At 41.6% G+C, this 22,085-nt stretch overlaps 3 protein-coding genes across 3 annotated transcripts; 1 reads left to right on the top strand and 2 right to left on the bottom strand.

Annotated features, from left to right (window-relative positions):
• Window positions 1-61: 61 nt before the first annotated feature.
• gba2 (glucosidase, beta (bile acid) 2) lies at window positions 62-13,674 on the bottom strand. Its single transcript, XM_085806173.1, has 17 exons — window positions 13,203-13,674; window positions 8,989-9,080; window positions 8,722-8,837; window positions 7,822-8,040; window positions 7,359-7,598; window positions 7,047-7,149; window positions 5,955-6,108; window positions 5,340-5,465; window positions 5,007-5,191; window positions 4,346-4,450; window positions 4,148-4,255; window positions 3,741-3,892; window positions 3,392-3,498; window positions 2,616-2,758; window positions 2,419-2,534; window positions 1,425-1,616; window positions 62-1,162 (listed from the first exon to the last, which is right to left on the bottom strand). The coding sequence occupies exons 1-17, from the start codon at window positions 13,394-13,396 to the stop codon at window positions 956-958; spliced, it is 2,559 nt and encodes an 852-aa protein (XP_085662299.1). The 5' UTR covers window positions 13,397-13,674; the 3' UTR covers window positions 62-955.
• A 1,142-nt stretch (window positions 13,675-14,816) lies between these two features.
• On the top strand, window positions 14,817-19,633 carry rgp1 (GP1 homolog, RAB6A GEF complex partner 1). The gene is made up of 9 exons (XM_085806174.1): window positions 14,817-15,197; window positions 15,400-15,515; window positions 16,387-16,520; window positions 16,744-16,827; window positions 17,034-17,183; window positions 17,449-17,595; window positions 17,817-17,944; window positions 18,044-18,221; window positions 18,849-19,633. Exons 2-9 carry the CDS (start codon window positions 15,400-15,402, stop codon window positions 19,070-19,072), a joined length of 1,161 nt encoding a protein of 386 aa, XP_085662300.1. The 5' UTR covers window positions 14,817-15,197; the 3' UTR covers window positions 19,073-19,633.
• Window positions 19,634-19,966: 333 nt separating this feature from the next.
• msmp1 (microseminoprotein, prostate associated 1) lies at window positions 19,967-21,611 on the bottom strand. Its single transcript, XM_085806175.1, has 3 exons — window positions 21,252-21,611; window positions 21,037-21,145; window positions 19,967-20,325 (listed from the first exon to the last, which is right to left on the bottom strand). The coding sequence occupies exons 1-3, from the start codon at window positions 21,358-21,360 to the stop codon at window positions 20,154-20,156; spliced, it is 390 nt and encodes a 129-aa protein (XP_085662301.1). The 5' UTR covers window positions 21,361-21,611; the 3' UTR covers window positions 19,967-20,153.
• Between the last annotated feature and the right edge of the window lie 474 nt (window positions 21,612-22,085).

The following is a 22,085-nucleotide window of genomic DNA, read 5'->3' on the forward strand; positions in this document are numbered from 1 at the left end:
ATATTTCACCTTTAAAATAACATATGAAAAGTTTCTCTCATTAATTAACACAACAAAGCTCTTGTATCTTCAGTTGTTTATTCAGCACGATTGTCATGGGTATTGGATCTTATAAAACATAGTAAATGTTGCTGCTACATTTATATATTGTAGTTATAGGCCAACATGCAACAAGGCACCATGTACTAATTAAAAAAGAAGAAAATATATTTTTTTGAACCTTAATTTCCAATACTACTCATCACATGTTAGATCAATCAATATTACAGCATTCAAATCAAAGTAGAGGAAAGGGATAATCTTCAAACCGACTGTTTTCATGTGCCTTTATATCTAATCCAGTATTCAACTGATTCAGTCACAGGCCTTTGGGTGTACTCAACTGTTACAGACACCAATGACTAAATGTGGCTGGTATAATAACAGACAGCAGTCCACAAATAATAAGCCTGTAAAGTTGATGCAAATACTTGTTGTCACTGTTAACATGATTGTTAAATGTAGTGCTTGCATGTGTGTACATGCGTGGAAGTAGACATCTCTCAGCATATGTCAACATTTAGCAACACATACTGGCTTTGATTTTGACAGTACTTTGCTATCATCCTACACTGCACACACCTCAGGAACCATTTGTAGGCTGTTGTGAAAAATGTTGAACTCCTCACTGAAGAAATATCATCTACAGTAGCTGCTGTTGTTAAGCATAAACCATCACAGTTAAGACCTCAAGCCTCAAACGACAAAACATTTGAAGCGAGACAGTAAAGACGATTAAATTCAAGGTCTACAACCAGCCAAAAAGAGCACTGCAAGGTGGGAATGCAGATGGCATTGGTGAGTGCAGAAGTAACTGTGGGTCATGTTTGGAGGAACTCAATGTTCCCATGCTAATCACATCATTATGATGACTCAAGCCTTGGCTCTGATTTTCTCTCAAAAGCTGTCCTTGTCTTCAAGTTCTTGCTGATGTGGCCTGATCCTTCTGTGAAGTATTCAGGGCTAGCTGCATGGCCCATACGCTCAGAGGCCTCATGTAGGCCAGAGAGCGATAGATGCCCTTCTCACAGTAGGCCTCGGGTGTCTGGAACGCCATGCCTAGCCTTTCCCACACGGCCCGGTAGCAACCCTCAGCCGTGCGCATACCCTCATCCCGCATACCCTGGGGAGAAAACAACAGCAGTGTTTCACTTCATCATACAGGCAACACCACCAGCCATGCAAACACGCACATCAGATATCATTAAGTTACTTCAACGGCAGGTTTTCTAAATAATACACAGGTTTTGTGTCAGGCTTTTTGTAAGACCCCTCTTTCATGTTACATCTCATATTTTTAACCCAAAGTCTAAAATTGATAGGCTCCAGTTTTATAAATGAATATGTGCATTGAAGGTCAAGCAAATACTAACACACACACTTACCTCATGGATCATAGTGGCTGCCAGTCCATACACTACTCCAATCCAGACCTCATCCGACTGGACACTGGAGCGGTCAGGGACTCCTTCCGGTCGCATGCCGTTAACGGCCCCCATCTGACCTTTAGCAAAGCTCATTACATTCAAGTCAAAGACAGATTTCAGTGCGCTCTGGATTTTTTCTTTTGGAAAAGCCTGAAAAAGAGAGAGAGAGTGGCAGTGAGTGAGTGTCCTAATCCTGAAAACATTCACAACTTCATGTTTGTCCGCTCCACACCTCCGATAGAACACCACATAGAACACAGAAAGAAATAATAATTTTATTTATAATGAAAATACATGTCCTAAAGACAGATGTTGTCAAGCCTACCAGTGGAAAGAATTACTTGCATACTGAAGGATAAACAACACATATTTTAATGTATATGGATCCCAAGGACTCAGACTTAATAGACAATCAAATCAATGACTAATTGCTGTGGATATAGCAGTTTCCAAGATGGTGATTATTAATATCTTTTATTTTTATTATTGTCCTTTTTCTTTTCTGTTTTTCTTTCATTGTATCATTCGATAGAACTCCTGTAAGTGGCGTATATCATCTGCTTAAATAACAAGAGAAGCATGTTGTTTTGTGTTCTCTGTGATTTTTTGTTTTATGTTGTGTTCTGAACATAATAAGGCAGCTAACATACTGTATGTTGTATGACATCTTGCAGGAATGTCAAAGACTGTATTTCTTTTTGCTATGCTGCTTAAAACTCAAAGATATACATGTCCTATATTTAAAAAATGATATGAAATTTTATGGCCTAATCTTCACCATAGTCAATACTATGTGTATGTTGTAGAATTAGTCAACTGAGAAACATTTGCTGTTATGTACAAATGTCATTAAACATACAATAAGCAGAACTGTCCATTGTCACTCTCCTCACTTAAGATCTAGTAAAACTACTTAACATCAAGATTGGTTGGGAGATGGGTGTTTACTTGCCTGGTAGTCTCCCTCCCCCAGCCCGGACGCTCTCAGGAACCAGTGCCCAGCACACTGGTCGGACATGACACTGTTAGAAAGGTCTCTCCCACTGCTATCATAGTTGTAGTATTTGCCTAAACAATATGGGAAATAATAAGAGCAAGTAAGTCATTTTGTTAATGCACACATACTGAACAACGGCTGCTTGAACTCACCGTTCCACAGCAGTTTGTCAAAAGCAGCACTTCCCCTGTCCAAGATGTCTTTGTAATACTGGTATTTCTCCTTGTTGTCCACCAGTCGGGCCATCTTACACATGACGCACAGGGACGCCAACCAGAGCCCACCACAGTATGCACTGAAAAATACAAATAAATAAATTGACACTCAAGAAAATTAGTCCAGATATAAGCATCATACGTCATTATCTTTTAAAGAACATACTTTTAATTTACTTTGTTAGATGACACAATGAGATCCCTACTTACACGTAAAATCAGCAAAGTCAATTCAATTACTCTTTAAATCAGGCAAAGTCAGTCTAGCTTCTGTCTGATTCCCTTTTACATGGCTTAAGTCAACGTCCTAGCTTTGTGCAAGGCGAGACCTTTGTATCCATTGTGTTAAAGTTAAAAATACAAATCAGCAATGCGATATTGTAAACAGGAACTGTCAGCTTTGGAAGACAACGCCTTTTATCTTTGCAGTGTTAGTCTAAAGCCCAGCACTCAAGTTACTTGTACAGGAGCAAATGAAACAGTCAATGGTTAGATTAGTTTAGAAGCTTAAGCATTTTGTACTCCAAGGCTCCCAATTTCTTTACAGCAAGTGAATGACTCAATGGACTGTGTGTGCCAATTGTAACTGGTTAATATCCATGAGCCTAAGTTAAAATACAAACTTACATTTCCCCACTCTTTGATCAAATATCAATAGATGAAACGAGGGACACTCTATTATGGTATATGATTGCTCCAGGCTCATTTCTCACCTCGGTCCAGTCACTGTCCAGCCGTCATAGGTCTGGTCAGCATATCCAGAGTTTTCTATAAGTCCATCTCCATCTAGGTCAAACTTTATCTCAGACTCCATCACCGCCTAACGGACCAACCAGGGTAAGACAACAGAGTGGAACAAATTCAGTGACCAAATAATCTAATAAACTCAGCTTCATTAGCAGTGTAGGTTAACTACTTTAGCTTGCTCCACAGTGGAATGGAAAAACACTTGAACTGGGTCAGCAAAGCTCAATTCGAATATGGTTCAGGCAATTAATCAATGGGAAAGTTGATCCAACGTTTAATTTACTATATAATTAGGACTACATCAGTCGTTTTTACCTGGCAGATGGGCCACATGTCGTGCAGGTATTGACTGTCCTGGGTGAGATGAAAGTCTCTGTAGACCTGCAGGACAAACTTCAGGTTCAAGTCCTTCCAGTCTGCAGTGTCATGAATGAGGTAGGCATTCACCCGCTGCCATGGCTCATCATCTAAGGACAGAGTCATCATATCGCAATGAGAGACAACTCATGAAAACACCAAAGTTTCAAGACACAAAGTTCATTTTTCTCTGATACAGGACTTTGAAGAAACCTCCTGCTGCCTATAAGGTAGTAAATGTATAACGGTAATAGCCATGAGTCATAGATGATCTTTAGGGCAGAAATATGCAAAACCACTAGTTTTAGTGCAAATAAAACAATCCACAGCCTTCAGAGTTGCAGTTAATGTAGTTTTTCCTCTACCTGGGTCTCCTATGTCATGAGGCACCACATTTTTGGCCTTGACCGGAGAACAACGCCCACTCATCAGATGGAGCCTCTCTGTTGGGTCCTGCTGCACCACACTGCCAGCTGAGAAGAGATTAAAATGCTGTAAAGACTGGTATCGCGCTCTATCAAACTCATGTGGTTTAATAAGAGATAAAACAGCACTTCACTCACCAATATCATATTGCAGACTCAAGGCAAGTTTGGGCCACAGCATGATAAGTGCAAAGGAAGCATAGAAGTGGACATCGTACGTGTTGTACATCCTGTACTCCTGACCTGGAAAAGAATAAAACCTTAGTAATGCAAGATATAAATAACATTTAATAACAAAAAAAAAGTGATGCACAATATTTTTAGTTCCAAGCACATGGTTGAATCAATGTGCCATTTATTTTCTAGAGTAGAGTAGAGAAATACACCTTATAACCATTCAGGTGTTGAAGGCAACACCTCTTATTTTGTTCAACCAAATTCATTTGCAATTGTATGTATGCATGTGTATGTCTGTATATGTATATACATGGGTATACATATTGTTTGTTTGTTTTGGTATTGTTGTTTTTTTCCTGAGCTGAGGCCGTGTATAGGCTCTTTGGGTCTCTTGTCTCGGCTTGCACCTATTGTTTTTTCGTCAATGTATTTTAATATGTCCCATTTTTGTTATTCTTTATTGGTGCGAAATAAAGCTGAACTAAAAAAAAAAATCAAATAAAACACAAAAACCTATATTTTAGAATTTATTTTATTTTAATTAATGTGATTACTAATTAAATCAAAAGAGCTGCTTTGTTCAGTTCTTGCAGACTAACACATGTTTTCCCTTGGCACTTACCTTCTAGGTAGGCAAAACGCCCATACTCCTTGACGACAGCAGGCTGAGCTGGGAGCCCCCCGTCCTCGCTGCGGATACCACCACTGACATCGGTGTCCTCCGGTAGCTCCGTCCACACCGTCCCTCCATCCGCCACAAAGTACAACTCATTAAACAGGGCCGACTTATACCAGGAGGGGAGAGAGCTGCAACACATAAGCACAACACAAGCCAGGGTGAAACAGAGCCCACCTGCTACTGTGAACTCATGATTGATTTAAGTATTTAAAAATTGGGATTCCTCCTTTGATAAACCAATTAAAACCAATGTGTATTGGTGCCGAGGTCATCTACCTGTCCTGCAGAATTGGTCTTTGCCATTCCTCAATACTCTTCTCCCATTGTTTGTAGTGTGTTAGGGCGTAGTGACTGAGAGAGGGGGATGCATCCCCATCGGTCCCATAGTAACGAGTGTATCTCCTGGAAACAGAAAAGCCACAAAAATGCTCCATGTTCAAGAACAAATGCAACAAACACAAAAGCATAAATTGCAGTAGTTGAATAAAATCATAACAATTGAAAGTCTTTAATGTCAATATTTGTATTCCATTATGAAACCTTTTGATTTGTTTGTGGTGTGTCATCTTCAGTTGGACATTTGACTTTGAAATAGGAGACGGCATTGAACATGTTATCTGTATCTGTTGAATGTGACAATGAAAGCCTAACCCAAAATAAACAAGTTTTTTTCTATAGTAACCAAACAGTCTCATAATGTAAAGCTGAAGGCAATCGTGTCTGCATGTGACAATGAGGCAGCGGCAGTACAAACATTATCTAACAAAAAGAAAGCCTCCTACAATTATTACACAATCACAGCAAATTCAAAATATCTAGAATGATCAAATGGACAGTTTGTTGACGACTGACATTCACAAAATGCAGCAGAAGACCTGACTAGCGGTGTACCTGAGGTGTTCCCTCTCCCTGGAACCAAATGTGATCTTGGGCATGTCCCAAGCCAGACAGAACTCCAGTGTGTTGTGGCTCTGAGCCGACACCGAGCAGCCCACGGCCAACGCTGCTGCCACCTTCTCCCCCCGAGGTGTCGGTGGGCTGGAGCCTGGAGAGATAAACTAGGGTCATATGTGGCAACTTTTTACATAAGCTGTTACTAAAAAGAATAATATATAAAAACAAATACTAAGCAAAAAGAGTACTGAGCCTTAGAGCCCTTGTTGAAAACTCAATGACTGACATTCAACGGACATAAAAAATAAAAGACTACGAGCCACATGTTATCCTTGTAAATACTTTCTTGAGTCTTTGAGGCTTTTAATGTCTTATTGGAGTGTCTGTATTCGGTAAATTAGAGGAAAGGGCTGTGCTAAACTTGAACCATGGACCTAGTCGATTGAGGAGCATGTTCACAGTGTAAGTGAGACTCTCTCTTCATGTGATCTTTTAACTTATTAAAAAAAAAAGGTTACACCAACCTCTGTCTGTGGTATATGTAAGGGATAATGCCCGACGAGGTGTCCATTATCAGAAATTAATGGACGACGCGGAGGCGTGAACCGTCCGACGCGAAGCGGAGGACGGTTGCTTCCGCGAAGTCCATTAAGGTCCATTAAGGTGAGGTGACGGCTTAAATGTTACGTGACACAAAGTTTTTCAGACGGCCAGTGCACTTCTTACCGCTTGTGTGTTTACAGACTCCAGTGCCGTGATGCGCTGAAAAAAAGTTGTTTTGGTCCGAGTGTCTGTTGCCGTGGTTACCAACAAGCGTTTGAGCCAGCGCAGTAATATTTAGAACGTAATCAGGCAATTTGACCGGAACATCTTTATGGGTGTCCATTATCACTTTTTAATGGACACCCAGCAGCCAATCAGAATCGAGGATTCACCCAGACCATGGTATAAGTTCACAGTGGTCAATAGTTCACACATTCTTTCTATAGCTTTTCTGTGCACTTCTTTTTATGTTACTTCTTCATTTCAACGGAACAACAATTTGAAACATGTGTTATTCGTTGATTGCAGGCTTCCTTTACCACTGACCTGTCGGAGAGTCCAGTCGTCCATCGGTGATGAGGTCGCTCCACAGACTGCTGCAGGTTCCCTTCGGACTGAACGCTGTCTGGTGACTCACCTCTCTGTCGGGCTGTTCAAATGTGCACACAAACACACAAACACACACACTGCTGGTAAATCTAACATCAAATGCTCATTAGCAGAAACAGCAGAATTTCCAACCCCAGTTGATCATTACAGATTAACTTCCAGAAAACAGAGACCATTGTTTCATACTTTTTAGCTTATTCCCTGGGAATTTCAGTAGCGACTTCCTAGAATCACAAATTCAAATCAAACCTGTTCTCGGGCTGCGATGCACAAAGTGTAAGGGTTCACTGTCGTGCGGTGATGTAGTAAAACCCCAGACACCGCCTCCCCTTCCTTCTCCAAGTGGAACGGTTCATTCCAGTGACCCCCGCACTTGTCGTCCTTGTGTCCCGAACCGTTGACCATAGTAAACATGATGGAGACATCAAGGTCGTAGTCATTCTTGTTCTCGATGTCCCACACAAACACAGCCACTGGGAGACTGGAGTCCTGAGAGAAACGAGACGTGTACGATGTAACAAACAACAAAAATTACTTTAGTGAACGACTTCATCTCATCTTTTATGATTTAATGCTTTCAACTGGTACCTAATTTTTCTCTCAAAACCACAAACTTTCAATAATATTTAAAAACCTGTCGTGCGTCGACAACAGACGATAAAATATCATAACTCATATTAGCCTGAATAAAATCCTGGGATGCCTCACTTACCTGGTAGTCATGGGGAATGATGGGGGAAACCTGTCTGCAGGTTAGGGTGACGTTTTGTCCCGGCAGGTGGTAGACAGTCCAGGCGCGGGGGTACAAGGCGTGGTAGAAGGCGTACTCCCCGCAGTAGCCCCAGTTCCAGCCTTGTAACGTGGGAGGATGCTCTACAGATAGCACCTGCTGGTAAACCGTTTGTCCTCCACGACGCAAACAAACTGTGAACTAAGATAAAGACAAGTCAGTTAAAAAAACACAACACAACAGCGATATTTGTTGTGTTTTTATTTATTTCTGGCCTCCTCTATCCTAATTCTTATAGAGAGCCTAAGCGGAAGCAGGAAGTAACGGTCACCGTGGGACCTCAACTCGGAAAAGATCTCCATGTAAGTGAACGGGAGTCAAAGTTTTATTCCGTGATCCGATTGAATTGTGCCATGAGAAAAAAATATGACCTCTAGGCCTACCTGTTTAAAACATCACGTTTCATGCCGAGAAATCAACAGTTTATTGTAAAATAAAATTCAGAAGAATCCGTAACCAGAAAGACTACAAGTCGCGTAGGTGACGTCACACACCAAATGCCGCCCTTTCCCGTGTCAGTTGGTGGTATTTTTTGTGGGACACCAGATCTGTAGTCCGTAGAGCAGTCTTCACACAAAATACATTCTTCCGTTGCCGTTTTACAATAAACTGCTGATTTCACTGCATGAAACGTGATGTTTTAAACAGGTAGAGGTCATGTATTTTTCTCATGGCACAATTCAATCGGATCACGAAATAAAACTTTGACTCCTGTTCACTTACATGGAGACTTTTTCCGAATTGAGGTCCCATGGCGACGTTACTTCCTGCTTCCGCTTAGGCTCTCTATCATGGAGTAAGCTTTATTCAGGATCTGTGTACCTGGTTGGCTGTGACAGTTTTATAGTGGTACATTCCAGGGTTGAGTTGCCATCTACAGAACTCCCCCCTCCAGCCTCTGGTGATGGTGCCTCCTCCGATACCTCCCAGTGGGGCACCTGCAAATTGGGAACAGTGAACAAAGAGGCGGGTTGTTCAGCTTCAAGCAATGGGCAGGCATCCTATGGGAGATCAAATATACTGTAGCAGGCCTAAGCAGCAAGTTCCCAAAGTGAGCGTATGCTTTTTACAAGACAGACTTGAACTCACCGTATATTTGACGCAGCGGTTGAGCGCCAAACATATCAATGAAAGGAGCCTTCTTTTCCACCTGGGTCTTCTTGTACCACCATTTTAGATACCTGTGTGAACACAGAGAGTATACAGCACACCGATCACCTTATACATCATGAGTGGAAGGATGCAAGTGCAGAAGTTACTGAGTTCATTTGGTAGGATTTTAGTTTAGCATCACAAGCACATGTGCAATTCTTTTTCTGCTTTTCTTGTTAGTTTTCTCTTTTTTTCATAGTTAAATTCAGTTAAGGCTGTTTACAGCTCTCAGTCCAGGCTGGACAATGCACACACACACACACGCCATTTAAGAGAGAGAGAAGAGTGAATTGTGCAGCTGCATGAAGGACACGCTTGTAATGAGGGGAATGAAGTCAAAGTGGTTCTACTTTATCTGGTTGACAAGGTAAACAATGCAGGTGTGTGTACATGTGTGCCTGCATGTGTGTCTCCGTGCGCACAACTTGCACTTGCAGCAGGTAAAATATTAATTAGGCTATGTTACAAAAGGTCTCAACCAGCTCCTGGAGCCTGAGACCAGAGGCTCCGAAGTTCAACATGAGAGAGCCATTAATCCGCTTCTGCTCCAAATTCTCGTTTCTGACATGCTAGATTTTTATGCCAATATCCTAAAAGTATAAAGCTTTTGTTTTTGTCTGAGCAGTTGAATTGCATTAGGCAAGCCATTAGTTCAGCTGCTTATACAGCCTACATCGCTTTAGCTTTTAGCCGACTCTCGTAATACACAACAACTTCTTGAGTTTCCACCAGGGAGCCTGTGAACTTTCAGCTCACTTTTCAAAATGAGAAAGACACTAGATGCACTGTATAAGCAAGACACCTTCTGTCCCCATTGCATGAAAAGATCAGAGCAAGCTGACATCGCCAACGCCTACAGGCACTGTAGTTTGGTTCTTGTGGTAAAACCAAACAAGCAGGTGACATCACAAACAGACCGCTTTGTTTTCAAGATGCCACAGATATGTGGAGGTTGCAAGTAGATCAGAGTTTCACCTAGGAGTTTTTTTTGGCAGTTGAGATCCTGATGTATCTCATGTCATGATCATGTGTCTTAAACAGCCACAACTGTTGAATTCCTGCTCCCCTTAGAAACACTGCAGGGCATCTTGTACAGTTAATCTAAAATAAATACCATGCATCAGCTCATCAGCTATCAACACAAGTCAAAACAAGTATGCACTCAGGCATTTGTACTTTCACATACCTGAATACTCAATAATCAGCTACAAAGGGCTTTTATATTGTGAAAGATCCTGTGCAGCTGCAAAAAATCGCTGTGTCTGAGGATTACAGCATCTGACTGTATTGCAAACAATGAGCTCACATGAAAGCTTCGGCCCCGGAGAAACAACAGCGGCCCGTCGACACAGCTCTCTACTGAGGATGAATGTGTTCAGTTAAAGCCTGTTATTTGAAGCTATGTCAGGTCACCCTGTTGTCAGGATCTTGTTGTTCCACCGCTCAGCTGGAATGCACCGCAAACAAAAGCCCTCGCCCTGATCTCAACCTGCGAGCTCTGGCCGAGCAGCTCGCTAACCTGAACCCAACCTGTACACGCTAAAAGCTGCTATCTCCCTGGCCTGCAGAAAAAAAGTATTTTTTCTTCCTTATTCATATCCTATTACGAGCAGATACACTATTCAGCAGGTTTAAAGGGATAGTTCAACATTTTGGCAAATTGGCCCATTGCCATAATCGCTATAGTCATAACAGTAGGTTCGTTACCTTTATTTGTAGGTGTAAGCTATTTTCAGTACGGCGGAGCGAAGCAGCAGGCTGCTCAGGGCTACGCTATGGAGGCTAAAGGAATTTCTTGGTTTCCCTCATCAAACTCATCAAATACAAAATCCCAAAACTCCAAAACGCTTTCATGGACAAGTTGTGACCTGCACAATCACCACGCTATGAGATAATAATGGAACGATACGAAACGGAGCCGTTTTCGAGGTAAATACAGGGTAAATACAGAGTCTGCTTGCTGAAAAACTGTCCCTGAACGCAACACGCATCAGCGGTTTTGCATGAATTTACCTCTAAAACAGCTCCGTCTCGTAACGTTCCGTTATTATCTCATAGCGTGGTGGTTGTGCAACTCACAACTTGTCCACGACAGCCTTTTGGAGTTGTTGGGTTGTGTATTTGATGAGTTTGATGAGGAAAACCAAGAAATTCCCTTAGCCTCCATAGCATAGCTCTGAGCAGCCTGCCGCTCCGCTCCTCCGTTCTAAAAATAGCTTACACCGACAATTAAAGGTAACGAACCTACTGCTATGACTATAGCGATTATGGCAATGAGCCAATTTGCCAAAATGTTGAACTATCCCTTTAAGTAGAAGCAGCAGCTCAATGAACAGGTGTAAGGCGAGCAGAAACTGAGTGGAAGATGGTTGCTTATAATAATTACTAATTATTGTTATCATAATAATGACGGATTATTATTCTGATAACAATACCTACAGATAATTTACAAGACTCTGTTTTTACAAGCAAATATTAGCACAGGGAGGCCTTTCATTGGTTGGGGCCACACCTCTCAGTCCATTGATCATACCATCAATAACGCCAAGCCGACAGTATAACTTGCTCTTTTGTTTCTGTTTCAGCTGTGTAAGTGCTATCACATTAATCAGTCTAACAGTGAACAAATGTTGCCAAGGTGATCAAGTCTGCCAAGACACACCTTCTATTATCGGCCCGAGCTGAGACTGTGCAGCATGTTTGCTTTACCAAGACATTGCAACACATTAAACCGTTGATTAAGATTATGCCTTTATGTTTAAAACAATGATGAACCGTTTTCTGAAAGCTTTTCGGAGGAGCGTACCATGTTGTGTAATACATGAGTAACGCACCCGACAAGTTTTAACCTATAGATTTAGCTTTAGGATACATTACAGTCTACTGCAGGGATCTTATTAGGACATCATGTAGAAAAGTAGAAGGAGCTTTACTGATTATTTGGATGAGGGCGAAGGTGTGTAAAGAAAATAACATTTTACAGTTGAAGCACATTTTTTTCAATTAACTACATGAACAAAGAGTATATTCAGTCCAGGTTGTGAAAGAGGAAGCCTGACGACTAACGGACATACACCCAAGGCTCCTCAGTTGAGCCACGCTCTTTGGATTTAAACGATAAGTGAAAGTGCTGCTTGGCTGTGCGCCCAACACCTCATTCAAGCTGCACAGCGTGCTACATTTGGATCTCAGATGTCAGCAGGTTGTTGAGAAAACAAACATGCACGGGAAAAAAAATTAACAGATGTTAGAGATCTGTGCTGGATTTTGTCTTACCAAGAGTTTCCTGTCGTGTTTACGGTGATTGTTTTACAGTTAAAGAGCAGTAAACAAACTGCACCTTGAACTTGAAACTAACGTGGAACGAGAGCTCTTGTACCACTTTGATGAAGATTCGACTGAATTTGTATAGAAACAGGAAGTGTCAAGTCCTTCAAGATTACATCCGTCTGATTTGTAGAAAACAGTATTGCAGTATCGATGTCCACTCTGACAGGACAGTAATAGGAAGTTTTAAAAAAAATAATTGGCAAGAAATACCAAGAATGCTCTGAGAGTACTGCACAACAACCTGTCATCACCTCCATCAGGTATTTAAGGCACTTCCTTTTTGTACAAAGAGCAAAAACAAACCACAACACACTTATTACTTAAGAAAATACTGGCCAAAATGAAAAAAGGCAAAATAACATGGCTATCAGTTTTATGTGCTCTGAACATTTAACTTGTATCATACTTTTTTCCACAGCTCATTTTGGTGTCACTGTAATGAATACAGAAATGTAACTTTTTTTACCTACAGATTAACACGGGCCAAAAGTTTACCCTGACCCTGACCCTGAATAATGGTCTTACAATCCAACTGAAATGCAAGGTAGATGTTGCAGCATCAAACATTTCAAGGTAGGATTGGACACCTGTTCTCTCCCTCTCTCAGGTGTTGGTGAGAAATACAATGCTATAAAACCTCTCCAGGTACTACACCATGGAAACATGCAGGTGGGTTGAATGGTAGGCTATAGACTAAAGTTGGTCATGACATATGAAGATTTAAAGTGAAAATAGCTAGACTCAATACAGAAAAGGGTGGATGTGCTCAAGAGTGTGTAATAAATACTTGCTACTTGAACTCTTCTTTGAGTGAGTCTTACCTGACTCCAAGGCCGATGTGATCCCAGATGTTGGACAGTGAGACGTCTTTTGCTTGAAAGGGCTTTCTCTTCTCCTTGAACTCATGTGCGAGACAGATCCGCCAACCTTCCTTGGGCACGCCGTATCCCATCTCCTTGGAGACATATCTGCTCATGAGGTCCGCTGTGGACTTCTCACCCCAGTCTGCAGTCATTTTGACAGGAATGCTACTAGCAGTATGGATCTTTAAATGGACAGGGGGAGTGGTGGGGTGGGGGTGGCAGCAAAAACTTGCGAGCACAGATCTGTAACCACCTTTTGTCAACAAACTCGACCTGTGATGTCTTCACCATGGAGGAAAAAAAAAAAAAACACTGAGGTGGTGGCTGGCTGCAAGTGGCCTAGGTTTCAGTCATTCCCGTGGGACAAACCGCACCTCACCTGTCAAGGTCTGAATACCTGCAGGACATGGACCGGTGACTAAACAATTGCTCCTTCAGGTATGAATCCCTAATGCCATTATAAGGTGATTACTATCCACATCTTCATATCCTCAGGGACTAATTGCACCAGTTTGCTTCACAATCGGTCTGTGGGGTTGTGTTTTTTTCTTTTTTTCTTTTAGAGAGAGAGATGACAGACCCCTCTTGTCTGAGTCCGGATGTGTCTTGTTTCGCCTGCTGTGGTGGTGTCTCGGTGGTGGATGTACAACAGGTTTAGACCGACAGGAAGTGCTGAGGATCTGGGTCATTCAGCTGGGGGCACCTATGAATGAGATTACACAAAATATTAACTGTTCAGAGAGAAGAAGAAGGGGATCACATTAATTAACCGGGGCCGACAGCGAGCATCTAACCGGCAGTTAGCTGCAAAGTCGCCAACTGAGAGCATTACATCACCATTGTAACAAATCATGTATCCTTATCTTGAAGTAGCGCCTCGCTAATGGAGCAGGAGCTAACTCTGCTATAGCAAGCTTGCGATCAAAAGCATCAGATAATACGTTTATATTTGTGAAAATGAATAAATTAAAAATACCGGAGGGACGTCGTCATCCTGCTGCAGCTCCAGCCCAACCTCTGTCTGTCTGCAGCAGCCTGTAGCTCCTGCTAGCACGGCGCTCAGTATGCAAATGGTTTACATTTGTCACTAACACATCCGGTGACTTGTTTCCCCCTCGTTTTGTCTGTCAGGCAGCGCTTTACCTGTTGATGTTCACCGCCTCTTTTGACAAGAGTTGCAGATCTAAGGTTCAACTAATCCGCAAATGTACCTTAAAGTGGACACGAAACAATGGTTGATTGTAGCTCTAGTCAGAATCAGACACGCTTGATGCCTGGCAGACCGGACGGAGGGACAAAGGACTACAGTAGTTCATAGCCTGTACCATTTGCAGTAAAGAGAGAAAGGGGGCGGTTATATTGTTATTCACATATTAATCATCGGTCTAAGTGCCAGGCATCGGTATAATGTTGATAAATATAGTATATAAAATGTTTTTATTAAAATACCTCTGTAATGTGAGCTGTGACCGCTCGAAGAAATGTTATTTGTGAATAAACATTCGCCTCTCTAGCAGTCACCATGGCAACGGCCCACAGTTCCAGAGTTCTGCCACGTGACGCGTCCTACACGGCCGACCAAAACATTTACCGGAGTACTACAACGGTGTTTTATTCTTAAAATAAAGAAGACACTAAAAGGTATGTGATACCAAGATGTTAAGCGAAACTTAATCTTGATTAAAATGTACGTTTGTTGGTAAATGTTATTATTATTTTGCAGTTTTGCCTCACTCCGGGTTTTTCATTGGTCGGCCACTAGTGGGTATCGAATATCTACTGTATTTGTTGTTTACTGTAGCAGGAGTGGTGGCTAACTGGATATAATATGGTCAGTGTTTCTGTAAAAATACGATGAAATATTGAATATTTCGAGTCGAGAAGTACAGTGAGGTGTGCTTTGGGATAAGACAACGGAACTGTTTCGCTGCTGCGGTGTCGTTACAGGTCAAGGTATGTGTTGAAATGTAAGTTAGCTGCAAACCAGCTAAGTTACTAGCAACCAAGTTAACTTCTTCCCTCAGCCACACGACACTTTTTATTGTTATTTTGCGTGTGGCACAAAACAAACCGTGTTAAATTGCACCTTGCATTGTTCTCTGTATTTATGGTCGTGTGTATGCTCAGCTTGGTAACGTCGCCCGTAACGTTACAGATGATCGAGGTAGTGGCCTCCATGGCCCGAGGCCCGGTGTTTCTGGCCGGGGAGCTCATGGAGTGTCTCATAACTTTCACCAACCCGATGTCCCATCTCTCCACCTCTGCCAGCAGGTACAGGATTATTATACACCTTTCACTTCTTCACTGTTCACAAAAACAAGATGTGACCCAAACATGCCAGAGGCTGTCTTTGAGTTTACTGTTTTCCAATCCAATCTAATCCAATTGTATTTATATAGCACGATTTAAACAAACTCAAGGTTTCCAACGTGCTGTAGATGTAGCCTAATGTATGTTGTAAAACAATAAAGTACAGTCAAGACTATCTCACAGAACCACAAGTTGAATACATGTATGATTTAGGTAGCAAGGGGAGCTTGTACCCTTTTATTAACAAACTACATAGGCAAAAAGTCTCTTTCTGAAGACAGACAGGTGTGTTGTGATTTTTACAACTGCCATAATTAGTCAAAAAATCTAATGGTTTATTGGAAAAACACAATGTTGTGCATGATTATATACAGTATATATACTCTATTGGTCTATGAACAAAAATACATTTCAAGATCAATCCCGTCATTATTTGCTAACATTCACAGATTAAATAACTACTCAGTTGACTGAGATTGTAACCGATCGATTAATCATCCATTATTAAATGAATATGTATTATCTTTTTTTTTAAGTATATTTTTAGGCTTTTCATGCCTTTACTTTGATGGTACAATTGAGAGAGACAGGAAATGGGGAGGCAAAGAGAGGCGGAAGGACATGCAGGAAAGGGCCGGCAGATGCAGGATTCGAACCAGGGCCGCCTGCAGTGAGGACTTTAGCCTCAACACATGGGGCACATATGTATTATCTTATTAATATTGAGGAGGAATTTCCCTTTGTATTTATTTGCCCCATGTACAGTAAATCTAGAAACCCATCATTAATTAATGAAAAATGTGTAACCCTTGTTTTCCAACTGTTATTACAGTGAGATGCTGGCGTGGGCCAGTGCCCAGATTCACTGTCAGTTTCATGCCAGTGAGAGCAGGGTGGCCCTCCCAGCACAGGGGAACAAACAGGATGTCCAGGCTGAAAGTGACACTGTGCTTATACCAAGCAGAGGTCAGTTGGAGGAGAGGATGGACTATCTTTCTTAACACACATTGACGTACAATTACATGAAGCCCACTATTTCTGTCATTAATAAATATAGAGATAAACAAGTCTTGTTGCAAATTTAGTCCTGAAAAGTTTCAGACAAAGATTAAGAAGAATTTGGATAGAGCTTTTTTTCATAATGTGTAATATACTTCAAATGCAAAACACTAATTATTTTTCTATACAGGAGAGCGAGGGCAGTGTGTGCTGGACACACCACCTAAGATATTATTCTGTGACCTGCGCCTGGACCCTGGGGAGAGCAAAACCTGTGAGTGTTTGCATTTATGAAAAACATGTGGATTTGCAAAAATCCACAAGTTTGAATTGTGTGTGAGTGCCACAATATGAGTAACTCTAAGAATATTAGAGCAAAATTTATTGCAAAGTCTTTAAAGTCCAGATGGCATGCTAAATCGTTATGCAATATTTAAGAATGAACACATATCTTTCTGTTTGTGATTTACTCCACCACAGATTCATACAGTGAAGTCGTACCTGTAGATGGTCCTCCTAGTTTCCGTGGTCAGTCAGTGAAATACGTCTACAAACTGACCATCGGCTGCCAGAGAGTCAACTCTCCCATCAAACTACTGCGAGTTCCCTTCAGGGTGCTGGTCCTGCAGGGTGAGATGACTCTGAGTCTGGATCAGTTGATTAAAATGTTGTGTGTGCACTGTAAAGCTTTGAGTGGTGATGAGGTTTGTCACTTTGAAACCACAGGACAGGAGTGTTGCAATGTTTACTTCTGATTTGCTGGTTGCTAGAGATGTTTGTGTTAAGGGAACAGAAACTGTTTATTATGATTTACCACAATCTTTAGTCAGGGCAAATGTAATCTCAAAGTCTTATCATGTGAACTCTTGTCATATTGTGTACGTCTGAACTGTAGGCATGCCAGAGCCTCCGTTTCCCCAGGATGAGGAGGTTTCCCCCTCTAACCCGTTCCTGGAGGAAGAGGAAGCTAGCCGGAGAGACGCTCGGCCTTTGGAGAGAGCACTGGACATGCTGATGGTCACCACTTCAAGACGCTGCCCACGTCAGTCAGATTATCTGTTTCTCTGTTACAACCATGACATGTGCATATGAAAAATGTCATTACACGCAGTATATGTTACACAATGATTAGTTAAAATGTGGACACATATAGCAACAGCATTTTTGTAAAATCTCTTTAATTGCAGATATCTGTACTTAATCGTCTGATTTTGCTTCTCTTCTTAAAATCAGTTCTGACCTGTGGGATTCTGTTTTCTTCAGATATGTTTAATATCACCAACATGCGAGGGAAAGTGGCAAAGTTCTGCATCTTCAAGATCGTGTACAGACTCGGGGAGGACATCGTCGGCACATTCAACTTCTCAGAGGGTGACATCCCCTGTTTACAGGTGTCTTTATCGCTCTGAGTTTTTGCACAATGTTTAAATTGTCTGTTTTATGAGTGTGTGACTTGTGACTTAGAGTCGACTCGTGTGTTTGTTTCCCAGTATTCAGTGAGCCTCCAGAGCGAGGAGGAGATCCAGCAGCAGTACCAGCGGCGGCCGGGCCAGGCCATCAGTGTGACCGGACACGGGCGACACATGGAGTCCTGCCTCCACACGGCCTCCAGCCACTTCTCCCTCCCCATCCCCCTCAATGTCACACCCGGTTTCAGCACAGACATAGGTCAGTCACCAGGGGACTTGAACAAGTCTGACTCAGTTAAATGTTACGCAACTTTCCACTATAACGTCTTGGTAGCTCAGTTTTCTGCAAAGCTTTTGAGAAAGTGACAATATTATTGATGTAGTTGCTGCTATCAAAGGAGTACTGCAAGAGCCAGTAAAAGTATTTTAAAAGCCTGAGCTATTAGAGGACATTAGAAATCAAATGTGTCCCCAGTGTCCCACTTCAGTAAAAGGAACCTCCTGAAGAGTTTCAGTACTACAAGCTCTGTATAATATTGTCTTCCAAAGCAGGTTCCAGTTTTTATTTTGAATTTTCTACACGCACACGAGTATGTGGGTGACGTACTACACGTTCCTGATTTTCTCTCATGCGGTAATGCAACAGGAGACACAGCAGTGTTCCAGGAAGTGATGGGGAAAGAAAAATACTGATAACTGGCAAACATCGGGGTAAAAAAAAAAAAAATCAAAAAACTGACTTTGCAAGTTTCTATTTGAGTAAATAAATCCAGTCAGGGTTTTTGTTTTTCTTGTAGAACTCAGCTTTTAGAGTCAGCTAATAGTTCTCAGATACTCAGCCGGTTACACATGAACTCAACACCCAAACCCTTATCTCTTCCTACAGTGTCTCTTCGGTGGCGTCTGCACTTTGAGTTCGTCACTGCCCGGGAGCCTATGGAACCGCCCACCGTCCTGCAGAACCAATCGGAGGTCACGGTTTGGGCCGGGGCAGAACACGTGGATGTGGATACGTTCAGCTGGGATCTGCCAATCAAAGTCCTGCCCACCAACCCGGCCTTGGCGTCCTACGTGTCCCAGTTCACAGGGACCAACAGTATTAATATATGACTGTAAGACTGCGACCACGAGACAAATAGGTCTTAATATGGTGTTTCTGAGGGAATCAACTGATGTTTGCATGTGTGTATATGTATGTGTGTGTGTGTGTTAGGATGAGAGAGAGGGAGTGTTTTTCTTTTTTCTTTCCAGATGAGAAATGTTTGCACAGACGCGCACATTTCATGAACAAAGAATCCATTTTTTTGTTTCCATTGTATATGCAGAGCCAGTGATGGATTCCATATGTTAAGTATGCAAGTCTGTGTTTTGCCTTTGTCGTATGCATTTTTTGATGCATCCTAACTTTGAGTATATATTTCCATTAGGAAGACTGACTCACATTTTGAGTGAAAACTCCTCTGTGGTTGTTGTGCATCGCTGTATTTATTTTATTTTCAACTCTATTATTTACTTGCACATGTGTTAATCCAGATTTTTTTATGAGATAACTCTTTCTTATCCAAGATATTTTTACTGTTTAACTGTCTTTTCTTTCGGCTTGAGCAAAGGCTGTACTGAGGTGTACATAACTACGGGAGAAAAATGAATTAAAGTGTGCTTTAAATTTGATTAATTATGTGTGAGGGACTCATGTCTTCACATACTTCAACACTGTTTCTCTTTTTTCTGTAGAACTTTATTTGGAGATTAAATGAGTTACAACAGAGATCAAGTCAAATACAATAGAATTTCTTCTATATATTAATGCATGTGTATATATATGTTTATATTTACAACAATAATTTGATTAATTAAGGTTGCAGCATTTGGCTTGATGTAAAAGTCCCTAAAAACCAATTTAGAAATCAATCAAACACTGATTGGAAAAGATTGTTCCCTAAATTTAATAAATTTGTTTATATATTTCTTACAATTCTTTGCTGGGAAATATGGCAGTTTCATTTAAATATACTTTCACAGACAAATGGCACTAACATTTCCTTCACCGATAGTACACATGAACTTACACATGCTGCTAATGTACATTATGTATATGTCAAAAGTAGTAACTGTTGTTTAACTGTATAGTGAGTAATGGGTTCACAGGCAAAGAGACTGAACAGATTAGTGGTTTTGGTCTTGTGGCTCTCTACCCCTCCAGCTGCTGCTGCAGCTGCAGTGATCCGTGGCTGGGGTCCTTGAACTCCTCGCCCGGGGAGCAGGGCAGACGGGGGTCGGCTGCCTGCACCAGAGACACTTTGCAGGACACCGGCTCCACACGCACCTCACACCAAGCAGGGAAATCCACCGGCCGATGAACCCTGAGCATAGGTGGAGGTAAAGGAGAAGATTTGATGGTACATTTTTAAGAAAAAATACTTAATTTCACTGTTTACTCTTCCTTTTGATCGAATTAAATTATTTCGCTGTTTTACTTTTTGCTGATTCAGCAGTATCGCTACAAACACAGGACAATTGGTTTTAATTTTCCACAACAGTTGAGTCTTGACAACATGTCAAAGAAAAGGGCCTGAATAAAAGCATAGAAAATGTTCTTGAGATCTTCATGTCAGGGGTGGAAAGTAACCAAGTACATTTTCCTTTATTTCTTCTGCTTAATACTTTGCTGAAGTTCAGTGAGAAACATTGTATATTTACTCCTCTACATTTCTTATGCAGCTATAGTTCATACTTTAATTCAGGATTTAGATTTATACAACATACAATCATGAATCATCCCACAGAATATGTTTTAAAAACACTATTTATGTCTGATATATTGTTCTGAATGTATTTGAAAATATCTCAACAGTGCATAAACCAATTGAGCTACACCTCAGCTATCAATAATATTCAAATGTTGCAATAAGTCATAACACAATAGCAATATAAAACATCTTAAAGGTTCTGTTTCTACTTTTGATACTTCAGTCAGATCCACTTCTATGAAATAACATCTCTCTGAAGCTGACTGCAGCATAATGACTTGAAGCATCTGGACACCAAACCACACAGGAGGTTTGTGTACTCACGTCTCACAGCAACCGACCCCGACAGGGTGCAGACAGGTGCACTGCATACAAGCGTTGTCCATCCAGGTCTCACCCAGTGAGTAGTGTTTTCCCTCGAACACACACAGAGCTGGAACGACATGTGGCAGTCAGAAGCTCAGAAATATGGAAAAAAAATCTTAAATTTTTAAAGTACTTAACAATAAATTAGATTATAAAAAAGCTTGAGATCTCACCTCTGGAGTTGAAGTGGCACTCCATTGGTGCAGCAGAGCCAGCGCTGGTCCACAGAAGAAACCCTGCAGCTGCAAGCAGCCAGTGAACACCAGCAGTCTCCATCTTCATCTGGTCCGGTCAGCCTCTGGTTCCTCTCCTCCACTTGCACCCTCATTTATACATCCTGAGGCTTTACGACCACGGCATGGAGGTGTGGTCATGCGGCCCACAGTGCTGGCTGTGGAAGTCGTCAGCGGTGCCATCCACTGGGAATGAGGGCTGTGGTTGTGGTGGTGGTGGTGGTTTTTTTGTGGAGGAGGGGGCAGTAAGAGGAGGGAGTCAGTGTCTTGGCACCGTTTTGGCACTCCAGAGATCACCTCGCTGTGCTTCAGCGGGCATGAACCTCTAAAGTGATAGAAACAATGACACATCCATGTGGTGACTAAGAGAGGGAAGGGTAGGAGAGAGGTGAGGTGGAGGTGACGTACAAAGGGAGGAGGGTAAGAGGGATGGAGTTATGAAAGATGAATCATAGCCATTCAACCTCTCATATGGATCTGTAGGCCACACGTTAAAACATGTTAAACACATGTCTACATACTACATTTATATCCATAACAAGGAACTTTTATTACAGACATTAACAGTGTGTTGGTATGGTTACAAAGAGGTGCTCACCTGTATAAATTTAGGTGAAAATCTTAAGAAGTAACTGGTTTGATGATGAGTGAGGAGTTACGTTCTGGCCTCCAGCAGAGTTTGAATAGTTTTCCTTTAGACCTTGTGTTAGCCATGTCTCTGTACTCAAATAGTGTGCTGTATACACACAAATACACAACATAATACCACATTTA

The sequence above is a fragment of the Trachurus japonicus genome, chromosome 18 (assembly GCF_045865225.1).
Source record: "Trachurus japonicus isolate A0001 chromosome 18, Traja_1.0".
NCBI classification, from domain to species: Eukaryota; Metazoa; Chordata; class Actinopteri; order Carangiformes; family Carangidae; genus Trachurus; species Trachurus japonicus.

Coding starts and splice junctions, on each gene's coding strand:
- rgp1 (XM_085806174.1), top strand. CDS start 15,400: ATGATCGAGGTAGTGGCCTCCATGGCCCGAGGCCCGGTGTTTCTGGCC. Junction 15,516..16,386: donor CTCTCCACCTCTGCCAGCAG/GTACAGGATTAT, acceptor CTGTTATTACAG/TGAGATGCTGGCGTGGGCCA. Junction 16,521..16,743: donor TGTGCTTATACCAAGCAGAG/GTCAGTTGGAGG, acceptor TTTTCTATACAG/GAGAGCGAGGGCAGTGTGTG.
- gba2 (XM_085806173.1), bottom strand. CDS start 13,396: ATGACTGCAGACTGGGGTGAGAAGTCCACAGCGGACCTCATGAGCAGA. Junction 8,041..8,721: donor AAACTGTCACAGCCAACCAG/GTACACAGATCC, acceptor TCTTTATCTTAG/TTCACAGTTTGTTTGCGTCG. Junction 3,499..3,740: donor ACATGTGGCCCATCTGCCAG/GTAAAAACGACT, acceptor TTGGTCCGTTAG/GCGGTGATGGAGTCTGAGAT.
- msmp1 (XM_085806175.1), bottom strand. CDS start 21,360: ATGAAGATGGAGACTGCTGGTGTTCACTGGCTGCTTGCAGCTGCAGGG. Junction 21,146..21,251: donor GTGCCACTTCAACTCCAGAG/GTGAGATCTCAA, acceptor ATGTCGTTCCAG/CTCTGTGTGTGTTCGAGGGA. Junction 20,326..21,036: donor GGGGTCGGTTGCTGTGAGAC/GTGAGTACACAA, acceptor ACCTATGCTCAG/GGTTCATCGGCCGGTGGATT.